This window comes from Salarias fasciatus, chromosome 19 (genome assembly GCF_902148845.1).
Source record: "Salarias fasciatus chromosome 19, fSalaFa1.1, whole genome shotgun sequence".
NCBI classification, from domain to species: domain Eukaryota; kingdom Metazoa; phylum Chordata; class Actinopteri; order Blenniiformes; family Blenniidae; genus Salarias; species Salarias fasciatus.
The window spans coordinates 4254518-4266866 of record NC_043763.1 but is presented as its reverse complement, the minus strand read 5'-3'; the positions used below and the strand labels follow the sequence as shown (position 1 = coordinate 4266866).

Sequence of the window (12349 nt, the reverse complement as noted above, 5' to 3'; positions counted from 1 at the left end):
TTTACTGTAAAATATCTTATGTAAGCATTGAAACTACAGTGTTACACCAAAGTGATAAAAACACATCAATCAGATGCACATACTGGAAATACATCCCCAGTGTGGGAACCCCACTGATCCATCCATCCATCCAACCATTCCTTTTCTATCAAGCTTTATCCTATGCAGTAGTAGTAGTAGTAGTAGTAGTAGTAGTAGTAGTTGTTGTTGTTGTTGTTGTTGTTGTTGTTGTTGTTGTTGTTGTTGTTGTTGTAACAACTGTAGTAGTAGTGATAGCAGTACTAGCTGAACTCGTAGTAATAAAAATAATAGTAGTCGTCGTAATCATATGGCTATTGTTCCTCTGTTTCGTCTTCTTATCATTATTATTATTATTGTTATTATTATTATTATTGTTATTGTTATTGTTATTATTATTATTATTATTATTATTATTATTATTATTATTATTATTATTATTATTATTATTATTGATGCTGTTGTTGTTGTTGATGATGATGATAATGATGTTTTGATAATGTCTGATTATTTTATGGCTTTCTGGATATGAGTGTAAGGTTTTCGGGACTTTTACATAAAGTAATTTGTATTAACGCCACAGTCACGCTCTTGATTTTGTCGCTCCGGGAGTGATGACATGTCATCCTTTCCTGGATTCCTGGCACATGATTGGATGACACGCGGCTCCGTCATCAGCTGTGGGCGGAGCTTGCAGAATAACAGCGCAGCTCCATCTTTGTAGGATTTGACAGGAGCTTTGACCTGAGCCGAGGAGGAGCGCAAACCCGGAGCTCACCAACTACATGTACCCTGTCACAATGACAGCAGCCGCATAGGCACCTGCGTCCGAGGCGTTTCATCCAGACATATCCTCCACGTGACCCCCAGAAATGTCTGAATCCAGCGCTCTGCCCCGGACTGGCTGAAATCCGATGGAAGTGATGGGACGCCCGGGCTTGAAATAAATCCTTTTTGGTGAATGACACTACATCAGAAAGCCTACGTGATCGCGACAGAGAGACACACACGGAAGTGCGGACATGGCTGACAGGACTGCTCCCAACTGCCACCTGAGACTGGAGTGGGTGTACGGATACCGGGGACACCAGTGCCGCAACAACCTGTACTACACCGCCGCCAAGGAGATAGTCTATTTCGTGGCCGGTGTGGGAGTTGTGTACAACACCCGGGAGCACAAGCAGAAATTCTACCTGGGACACAACGACGACATAATCAGGTAGAGTAATAATAATAAAGACGCCTGGTTGGAGGCAGCTGGTTTCAGCACCGCGGACAGCTCCGGTCAGCACCGCGGACAGCGGCTGGAGACGCGCCGAGCCGCGCTGCTGTCTGCTGCCGGGGCTGCTGCTGGTGTCACCTTGTGCCGATGTAATGTGATATTTTCTGTCTCCATAGGGAGCTCAGGGAAGCACACACCCACTCAGCGGCATCCACATAGTTTGTGAAAGGGGGGTTTGTGTCCAGCAGCTTTATAAAAAAAAACTGGTGGAGGGCTTTCACTGCACTGAAAGATGCTGCTATTCACCTCTTCTCTGTGCAGTTCACCACTATCACTTAAATGAGAAATAACACAGAGTGAGACTGTCTCAACCACCCTTTTTTATGGAGCAAATCAATTTCCGACTGCCCAGCCATCCATCCCTCCATAAAATCATCCATCCATTGGTCTTCTTTTCCACTTTATCCTGTCCAGGATCACAGGACACTGGAGCCAATCCCAATAACTATGACTAAAGTAGTGTACATCCTGGGCAGATCACCGGTCCTTCACAGGGGAAACACAGACAGACAACCAGACACACTCACATTCACACCCAGGGACAGTTTAGTGTCATCATTTAACCTCACATGACCTCTTTTTGGACTGTGGGAGGAAATCAGAGTAAACGGAGCAGAGAACATGCAAACCCTACCCATATCAGTCAAGGAAATTAAACCTGGAACTACACAACATTATGCATGTGTAAAGCTCTGAATTTACGGATCAAGTGTAGGGCAGTCTTCATATTTGTGGACCTCATTTTAAAAAACGTGTGTTTATTCTCAGCTATTGAATTTACTTCTGTGAGGCCTGAAATAGCACTCCTAATATAATCTGTGTTGCAATGCTCAAAATTTGAAAGTTACAGAAAATTGTATCTTCGAGTTCTAATCTTGTTAAATTGCCTAATTTGTACTCAAGTGCTTTTCTCAAAAGACCAACCAAGATATTATTACTACTACTATTCATTTTTAAGCATGTTCCTTTAAATTTATTAGCCTGTGCTTGAAGTGCATCTTTCAGATAACCAACAGAAGAATAAAAATCAAAATGTGGTGATGTGTTGTCAACTAATATAAATATGTTATCAAGCAGCAGGTTTAATATAAACATGAAGATGAAAAGGCTTGAACATTAACTCCAAAGGGGGGCGTACAAAGTTGTGACTTGTGATTTTGAAGTAGGAAAGCAGATGACATGGGCTGAATTGTACTTTACAAGTAGAGAGATTGAAAAAACTACAGTTGGTTAAGTAGTTCAACAATAATATGAATATTGAACTTTATTCCTATTTAGTAAATGATACAAAAGAAACAGAAAACCATACTGAAACATAATGTGATACCCTAAAAAGACAGATTAAATATATTCAATTTTATCAACGCCACTCTAGAAAGTACCAACTATTCAGTGGAGAACGTGTCCATAGAAAATATGTCCCACTTTGATGAATAAAAGACTCTAATGTGTGGTCATAAAAATGTTTCTCTGTGAAATTAATGCAGATTGTCTGGTCGATTAGGGGACCATTTTTCTCCTCAGCGGACTGCTTGTCACATCTTTCCCACACGAGGAGAAAAGTCGTCTTAATATGCAGCCTGTGAAGTGCACTTGAACATAGTTGTCCTTGAAGGAACTCTGGGATTGGAAAGCTTTCTGTGGGCTGTGGTAATTCATCTTTCAATGGCCTGGCAAAGCATTAAGTGCCTGTTCTTTGATTAAAAAAAAAAAAAAAAAAGGGGGAATAAAAAAGAGAAAAGTAAGCAGCGTTGCGTCACTCATCTGTTTCTCAGCGTACCACTCAACAATGAGCTGTGTCCAACGCTTGGGCGCATGTGTTGACATGTGTGTGTGTGGGTTGGCCTGGAGATGACTGGCTTTATAGACTGTGTCGGTAGTCAGCTGGGCCGCTGCTCCATTATTAATAGGACAATAGAGACACTAACCCTCCACTGCCCTGTGGGTGAAGTGCCTGCATTCAGGCAATTAGGTGGAGGAGTCACTGAGCGTAATACACACACGTTTATAAAACAAACCGAGCAAACTGATGGTGAATCAGGCTGCTGATACCTGCATTTCAACTAGAACGTCTCAGACAGTTCCGCTTATTTAAAATGAAACGTCTTCTTTTGTTAACGCAAGGTTGTTGTTTTTTTTCTCTCTTTCTTTTCAGTGCCACCTGGTTTGGTTGTTTAAAATCACATGAGCATATTTACAGTGCACGCAGCACGCATCTCAGAGCTGTCTGTTATTGTTAACACGTCGTGGTTTTAAAGTGAGGCCTCAGAGGAGCGCTCGTGAAGCTGTTATAAACACCGCCTCTGGCTCAGACATGTATGGCACAACCAGGAGCAATCCTCAGCAGATTCAGTGATGAATAAGTGCTCTCACGTTGCACTAACTCATGTGGAATAGATGCAGCCCCCTCAGAGACATCCGCGATTCAAATACCTCTCTTTTGATGCTGTTTTCCTTCTTTTTGAGGCTATTTTGGTTTCAGCCTGATCTTGTTTGTGAACTAAATAATCTTTTACTTGGTGAGCTAATTGCTGCCCTGTTTTCTCCCTCCTGGTTTTATTCACCCTTAAGCTTTTTTTAACTTGTCTCTTATTCTGATGCTCAGCAGCTCATAGAATGAAGCGCTGCGCTGTCTATTCGTGCAAAATAGTTAATTCTTCCCTTCACTTTCCTTTAGGCTACTTATAGTATTCTATTTGAAGATGTATACTAAAATAGCACCGCCTAACAGCATATACTAAGAGAAGTGTCAATAATCTGCAGTCAGAACACAGTTTACTGTGAGGCATGTTCGTTAGGTGTTGTAAAGAGCTGCTATTTGCTATTCGTTCCTTGTATCTGCTCGTGTTGCAGACAGTTTAAATTCCAGTCAGAAACTCAAAAAAAACCCGAGGCTACTGCTCCAAACCCCGCAGAAGTTTTTCTACTCCACAAAGCTTAATCCTTCCTCTTCTGCGCTCGCGCTCACATGCCAGCTACATTATGCACACGCAACACATGCAGAATGCACAAATACACAGAGTCGACTGAGGACGTTTCGTAAATGAAATATGTTGATGATCTTTGAATCAAATCTTTGGTCTTATGCCATAAATCACAGAAATAGTTGATGAATGATGGATCAGGTTCACATTCATTTATTCATTTATTTCCTCGTCGATCTTAAATCAAAGCACGGCTCGGTTTTTCATGTCCACTCCAGTATGTCTGATTCTTCTGTTTAAGACATGAAAATCACCTCTTTACAACCTCAGAACAGATTTGTGCTCATTGTGTGAACTCTGTGAAGGGAACGAGATACAGATATCACCATGGTATTTTGTTTTGTGTGAGGAAATTCACAAACAAAGTAGAACAACACAGTGGAGAGACTCAGAGATTCAGCCTTCTCTGTTTAGTTACTATTTCATGGCTTTAGTCTTTGAAGATGGTTTGTCTCCTTCTGTGGCTGTTTAGGCTGAATTTCAAAACCTCAGTGAGTTTAGCAGAAACGATCAAAAACAGCGATTCTAGAATGTTTTCTCAGCACGCTTCTGTCCTCATTAGTTGTGTTTACCCTTTCTGTGTTTCAATCATAACATCTAAGCTCATGTGTTAGATTGGATTAGATGGATTACATCTTCGAGCCTCAAAAAATATTTAAACTCCCTTTTTGGGTGTTTTCACAGCGTTTGAACCACATTGCATCCTCCAAATCTCACTGAAGCTGTCATCTTTGGTTGGTTGTTCCTCGTGTTGTTTTAAATTCTAATATACTGTTGTTACCAGCTCTGTGGCTCCGAGACAATGAGTAGTTTAGAAGCAGTTTTGCTAGTCAGAGAATCATCTTTTAAATGTATCATATGTACAGTCTATAACTGAATCTGTTGCACTTCGTTGTTTTATATGTTTCCATTATAGCCAAGGCAGCTGTTGTAATTGCGCTTTTTAAGGCTACCTCTCAAAAAACGAGAACGTGAAACAGTATTCGTTTTCAATAGCTGAGTGTTGAGGTACTCAGTTTGGAGCAGGTGTTCGGTCTCTACTACGATACCTTACTGTCTTCACGATAGGCCATAGCCAGAATTATTGATTATGGATGACTGATGGAGGCTGGTCTTGTTTCAGAGAGCTTCAGAGACATGGAATGAATCTCTAATTTTACTGCTAGAAGGTTTGTGCTTTGAGTGTGTGAAGTTTGCAGAGAACAGCCTTGCAGGTTTCGCTGTGTGAACTTCATGAACTGAAAGTGTGAACGCGCGCTTTCAAAAAGTAACAAAGAAAAAACCTGAATAATAAATCCTGCAAGGTCATTTCTGTGCTTCGATTGAGCATCCTCCACAGTATTCTTTAGATTGCACACACCATTACTATTGCACGTATAAAAGCAGTGCGTGCATCAACCTTTATGCAGCACTTCATGCAAAAGCAATGTGCAGTTTGTGATAGATGAAGCTGCTCCAGTGGGTGGAGGAGGAGTTTATGGAAATCTTTCACTTCTAATGTCATCTTGATCATAATCAGCAGGATGTCAGTAGTTGTCTTACAATAGAAGAGTGCAGAGCAGCTGGACTGAAGGAAAACTACTGCTGAAATCAGGCGTGTCAAACACGTCTTAGTTCAGGGGCCAATTTCAGACCCGACCGGTAAAATACTGCCATATCTTTAAATTTTAACTTTACGGTTTTTCTTTGTTGTGGCAGAGTGCATATTCTGGAAACCTTCTGGTGCAAAATCCAGTGAAATGGTGTCGTTTTTACAAACTCACCCTGACAGCACGGCTCGAGGCTGAGTTTTCTGGCAGTGACCTCAGGGTCTCAGTGCTGTGTCGTGTCTGTGATTATTAAGAAACCTGTGTGTAAAAAAAATATCAGTGTTTTCTTATAAATGTTTAGAATTTACTTGGTGGTTTCTTGGTCTGGACTGGAGCTTCTTGCAGGCCGGTTTTTGACCTGCAGGCTTGTTTTTAGGAGTAAATTTTGTGTTGTCATAAAAATATACCGAGGTAAAAGTACAAAGTGTCTGTTATTTTTTTATTCACAGTTAAAAACTTTCTGTCAAAACCACTGGGTTCAGTTTGCATGAATAAAACAGCTTCAGGCAATCATCAAGCTTTTTTTTTGGGTAGAGGGGGTCAAAATATAAAGAATGTAAAGTTTAGATCAAAGGGTTTGAATAAGGTTTGTGGACAGATATTATGCATTAAGTAGTTCATACTTATGTGTGAGTAAAAGACATATCAGTAGCCAAAACACTTACAGCAATGCCGGTGTTGGTAATTTGTTGCTGTTCTCAGTTATTATACTTTAATGTGTTTATAATGATCCTCAAACTTTAAATTTAAAATGGAATTTCTTCATATCACTGTTGGAGACTCCAAAAACAAACTAAACAAAACGTGAGTTCACATGTGTGTTAGTTTTGGCCCAGTTTATCTAAACATTTTCTCTCTCTATCTGCCGTTCGCTTCCTGTTTTTAACCTCAGATAACCCCGGCGCCACAGCCAGGCTTCTCAGAAGCAGCATGAACATTAATCCTGATGCTGCAATAGCAATATACTTTACAAGCAGGACACTCCGAAAGTCCGATCACGGCGAGGATGCCAGCCTGCATGTAAATGCACTCGCTGCGAGTATCTGGCAGGAGACGCAGTGAAAGGAAGCCTGGTCTCTAAAGAGCACATCTGTCTCATCCAATTAGGATCCTCCTGAGTTTAGTACAGTCACTTAGCACAAAGGCATGAATCAGCACTGTTGTCACTGGGATTTGAAAAAAAAAAAAAAAAAAAAAACAAAGCCAGGATGATTTTGTGTGTTTTAATAAAAGTTTTACACCGATGAAGTTGAAGAGACGACACATGCTCAGATATCTTAGTAATGTTGCTAAAATGTGGAATTCTGGATGAAATTCTCTGCTCTCAGGAGATTTATAAAATTGATCTTTTGAGATCAGTTTTAATCCCAGAACATGTGCACCGATCATATTACATTTAAAAGCAGAAGTCGTCTCAGAGCGAATGAACAAAAACAAAAAGAGAGGAAAGTGAGACTGATGTTGTTTTCTCAGTGCTTCATGTTGGCAGATGTTTTCTCTGGTGTGACAACTATTGTGCGATTTGTCTGGAAGTCTGAAGTGGGCGTGATTAATGCGGGAAAGTGAATACACCACCCACGTTCGCTCTTTTTCCATCTCCTAACTGCAGTTCTGACCTTGGGTTTCTTGTGAAGGAGCAGTGGCAGTTTGTGTTATTACAGAGTTTAGCAGAAAAGGAAACAGATCTCTAGACTGTGGAAGATGCAGAGTGTATGATTTAAACAGGAAGTGTGAAGGAAATGGCACGAGACTTTATCATAAATGAAATAATGCTGACAGGTGAGGTGAACAATGCTTCATGTGTCTTTATTATGGCACCTGTTCGTGGGAGGGATCCGCCAGTTAGGAAGAAGTGAATGCTGGACGACTGGGTCAGTACACCTCCACAACTGCAGCTCTTTCTGCACTTATGATTTAAAAAATTAACCTCAATCTCAACATAAAGCCATTTTCTATGAAACCCTCTGGTTTAAAATACAGTGAATTGTCCAAAAACTTCTCCTAAAGCTGCTGATTGATGGATGTTTTTACAAACTCAGCCTGACAGCTTGGCTGTGAGGCTACTTTAGCAACGAGGTAGCTAGCTTAACGGCAGCGTCACTGATATCTCAGCTCGGGTCTCACTGTTGTGTTGCAGAATGTCAGGGTGAATTTGAAAAAAACATGCATCAATCAGCAGCTTTACAATAAGGTTTTGGACGTTTTACTGAATTTTGCACCAGAAGGTTTCATTAAAATGAGCATTTTGAATTTTGATTCGAGGACTGGGGAGTCTGGATGTGTTCCAGGGTTCCGGTTTTGTTGCAGAAAGGAGAGATAAAACTCTGCTTCCGAAACGCAGCAATTTTCTGTAGTCTTTGTGTGCTTTTTTGAAAATGTAGACATGTTCATCTTGTATACTCTTCACCACAACAAAGGACAACATTAAAATTTAAATTTAAAGGCTATTGTGAGACTTTTTTGCAGGTCCAGTCCACTCAGGATGAAGTTGGACTGCATGTGGCTTCTGAACTACAATGTTTTTGCCACCCCTGGTTTAGAGAGTAAATTATTTTGATTTCTGTGTTATTTAATCATTTTTACACGAGGGACATCCGACACAAAGCAGTCCTCTAATCAGGTAAAATCATATCAAATTAAACAAGAGAACCGCCTCTACACGATTATATTACATGCTCTGAACACAACTCCAGTAACGACTGAATTAATCAGCGAATACTGACATCCATGTATCAACACTGGGTCAAGCCACTCACCACTCTGTCCAAATCATAAGAAAATAAGGGGATGGAATTTTCCAACAGAAGCATTAAAAATAGATTCAGTTTGAAAGCCTAGTTTTCAGAGAATCAAGATGAAAAGTTGCTGGTTTGACTCAACTAAAGAGAAATCCACTGCTTTTGTCTGGGAAGGTTTGAGATTTTGAATGCTCCTTTAGAAAAGGGTGAGATGTGAAAAACAGGAATTTTCTTGTCTAAGCAGAAACACAGACATCATATTATCCTGTCTCTGGTCGATTCGGTCCATTTTGTTCAACAATCCAATCAAACAGAGCAGCTCTGAACGTACCTGCTGCTTGCTTTCATTTCAGCCGTCCTATTTTTAGTTTTTCAAGTTGGTAGCTGGATTAAAAACACTCTGTGGTATCCTGGGAAATATCCTCCACTGTATAGACCTTCAGAAATGTGATAATCCTTTGCTTCTTTTTAATCTACCGTGGGCAGAAATCGGACGAGGAAACTGGAGGATTGATCGTTCAGAGCTCACCTTCACACCGCGGCATGTTCAAAGATAGTTTTCCTCACATTCGATGACAGATCTGCATCTGTCGCCGAGTCTTTGCACCTCCGTGAGAAATCAGCTCCCGGGGCTGTTTGCTTGCGTCGTATCTACATGAAAACAGGCTGTTTTAATTGCCGCAGTGTTTGCCGCGGCTCGTCTCGTACGGCGGCGTTTGGCAGATGGAGGACAGCCGCATCAAGCGGCCTGTTTCAGACAGGAGGGCCGAGGCGATGCACTGCGGGCCAAGTCATTAGCGATGGCATTTAGCGAGCTCTTCGGCTGACAGAAAGCGGAGTGAAACAGTGGTCATGCCGGAGCTGACGTGGCAGAGACATACCTCTCGTTTTGGAATGAGTGAAAGCGTTTTGTGGGAGCGTTTCGACTTTGTTCCTCGGTAATCAGGCTTCACGTCGCTCTGGGGTCGAAGCTCATCGGCTTCACAGGACCTGAGCAGTTTTCTCTGCTGCGTCTATCTGCACATCAAAGTGTTCCAATCATTTTTTTTTTTTCCCCTCTTCCTCCGAACGCTATTTTTAGCTGCTTTGCTCTGATTATATAATTCATAAAAAGTAAGATGAGAAAATGTGCCAGGTTGGAGAGAGGTAGGACCGAGGAGGTGGCGAGGCAGAAGCGGAGGGAGGGAGGGAGGGAGGGAGGGAGCGAGCGAGCGAGCGAGCGTGTCACATCCAGCCCTCCTCTGCCGTCCACGCCGCCACCCGGCCCGCTCAGGTCTGCGGTGACGCTGCATTTCCAACGCAGATGAGGTGTCAGCGGTCTGAAGGACGGGGAGGAAGAGCGAGCGCAAAACGAGTGTGTCGTGAGGCGCTTTGACTCAGCGGGCCGGACGTGGAGCCGCTGTCCAAACAAACGGCGGGCTTAGAAGAAACTACGGTCGGCTAAACAGGCTGTCTGATTGTAACGGGGGGGGGAAGCTCCTTCACAGCAGGGAGTATATAGGCCAAGACGAGGCAGGGGGAAGAACGGCCTGCCTGGAACGTGAGCGGGGTTCACTGAAAGGATGAAGGGATGGAGGGAGGGATGGATGGAGGGATGGAGGGACAGCTTTTACAGCAGGCTGTTGCTCAGCTGTGGAGTGGGAAAGATTGTAGGTGGGGGATGTCCGAGGGGAGGGAAGAGCAGTAGTACGGGGGATTATGTAAGAGTGTTACAAACATACTGTATGCCCGGTGATGCGAGGAAACCCCGGATGAATTAGAGGAGGTGAAAGGGCCGGGGAAGGAGAAACGAGCAATGGAGGGCGGGGGGCAATGAAATGCACAGATTCACCAGAGCTGCTTTATATCCTCGCCGAACGGCCCGTGGGTGTGCGCGTGTGTGTGTGTGTGTGTGTGTGTGTGTGTGTGTGTGTGTGTGTGTGTGTGTGTGTGTGTGTGTGTGTGTGCCTTTGAGCGTGACTGAGTTAATTGGACCATGTCACCTCGTCAAGCTGCCCCTCTGCTTCCATATTCAGAGCCATCACTGACTTAACGTGTTCATCTCATCCCAGTGGTTTCTGCTGGAAGGGCGAATCCCCCCCTTGTACGCTCCCGGCACACACACACACACACACACACACACACACACACACACACACACACACACACACGGCCATGCAGAAGTTAACCAGATGTCTTCTGTCCCCCGGTTTTTCTCCCTGTGCAGTTTAGCCCTCCATCCCGAGCGTGTGCTGGTGGCCACAGGACAGGTGGGCAAGGAGCCTTACATCTGTGTGTGGGACTCGTACACCGTGCAGACCGTCTCCATCCTCAAGGACATACACACACATGGCATCGCCTGCTTGGCCTTTGACCTGGAGGGACAGGTACTGCGACACACAGATGTGAAAAAAAACAAAAAAACACTTTGTTATTCTGGTTAATTATTTATTTCTCCAACTGACAACTGGTTTGAGAAACAAAAATTTGAGAACGTGTGCAAATTAGCAACCATATGTACTTGGAATCACACTGAATTTGTATTTTGTGTTTTGTTTAACAAAGGTTGTACAAACTCCCTGCAAGATTTGTGCCAAAATTCACCTGAAAACTGCATTTCAGAGCCTGTCCGTCATTGTTTGTGCATCGCCGTGAGTGTCGAAGTGAAGGTGTTCTCCTCACTTCTCCTCAGCTGAGACACACAGACACACACACACACACACACTAACTGAATATGACAGGTAGAAACCGTGAACCTCACACTGCGACGTGCTGCAGTGGTGTACCTTTTTGCACTTTTTCTCAGTGTTCTATGCTCTAAGATATCAATTCCAGACAAGACAGAAGAGCTGAAAGTGACTTTTGCTTCAGCAGAGCTGAGTGTTTATCAGCTGACCTGCTGAACTGACTCTGAAGGGCACAACCGACAAAATGACCTGGAAGACCACAGCAGGGCAAAAACAGTCGCCTCTCAGTGCAGAAACTGTTTTTTTTTTAAGGAGATTAATACGAACAAGAAAAGCAAAACAGAATGAAATCCATCCAGTGTTAGTATATTAGATTTATTTTCAGTCAGTTTTAAGCACTAACACATTCACTGAGTCTCTTTTTTAGCCTTTCCTATGTTGTCTTTTTAGAAAACTCTCTGCAGACCCGCCACCAGTTAATGTTTACACACTTCAGCAGCCTCTCCCACTGTTTATTTGGACTATGAAAATCAATACCGTGCGGAGCCATTACTGTTTTTTTCTTCTTCTTTTTTTTTTTCTAATCTTTGCACATCCTGCTCTTCCTCCCGCAGGAGCTTTTAGAGCTGAGTTGCACATCCTGTGTTTTGCAGAAAGAGACAGGGAGATGACCCTGTGCTGTTTTGCTGCTCGGGTGGAGAGCCAGGGGATTGAGATGGAAAGTGACAGTGTTTAAAGCCAGAGGAGGCTCCATCACTTCTCAGTTTAGTGGCCGTGTTTACTCTCAGTCTCCCCCTCCGTTTGTGGAGCAGAAGTCAAAGCTGAGCTCGGGACAATCCAGAGGAATCCCCGACGTTCCAGGAATCTATTTTAGGTACTTCAGTGTGAGGTGGATTTTATTCATTTGGTGCAAAAGACAAGGTGGAGAGGGTTTGGAATATTTGTACTCACATATAATTAGTGTTGAATTCCTTAAATTGTATTAAATTACACTAAAATATGATCATTTAAAAAATTATTTATGTAAGTTGATTAAAACAGTACTTAGAGTATCAGTGACTTTTAATTTTTA

The 12349-nt window shown here is 42.7% G+C and overlaps 1 protein-coding gene across 3 annotated transcripts in view; it reads left to right on the top strand.

Moving 5' to 3' along the window:
* Positions 1-854: 854 nt before the first annotated feature.
* Positions 855-12349, top strand: part of eml5 (EMAP like 5) — a 42128-nt gene continuing 30633 nt past the window's right edge. For all 3 annotated transcript variants that reach the window (XM_030117360.1, XM_030117359.1, XM_030117358.1), the window contains exons 1-2: positions 855-1237; positions 10818-10977. In XM_030117360.1, coding sequence (XP_029973220.1) covers positions 1041-1237; positions 10818-10977 — 357 coding nt within the window. In that variant the 5' untranslated portion in view covers positions 855-1040. The remainder of the gene's footprint in view (positions 1238-10817; positions 10978-12349) is intronic.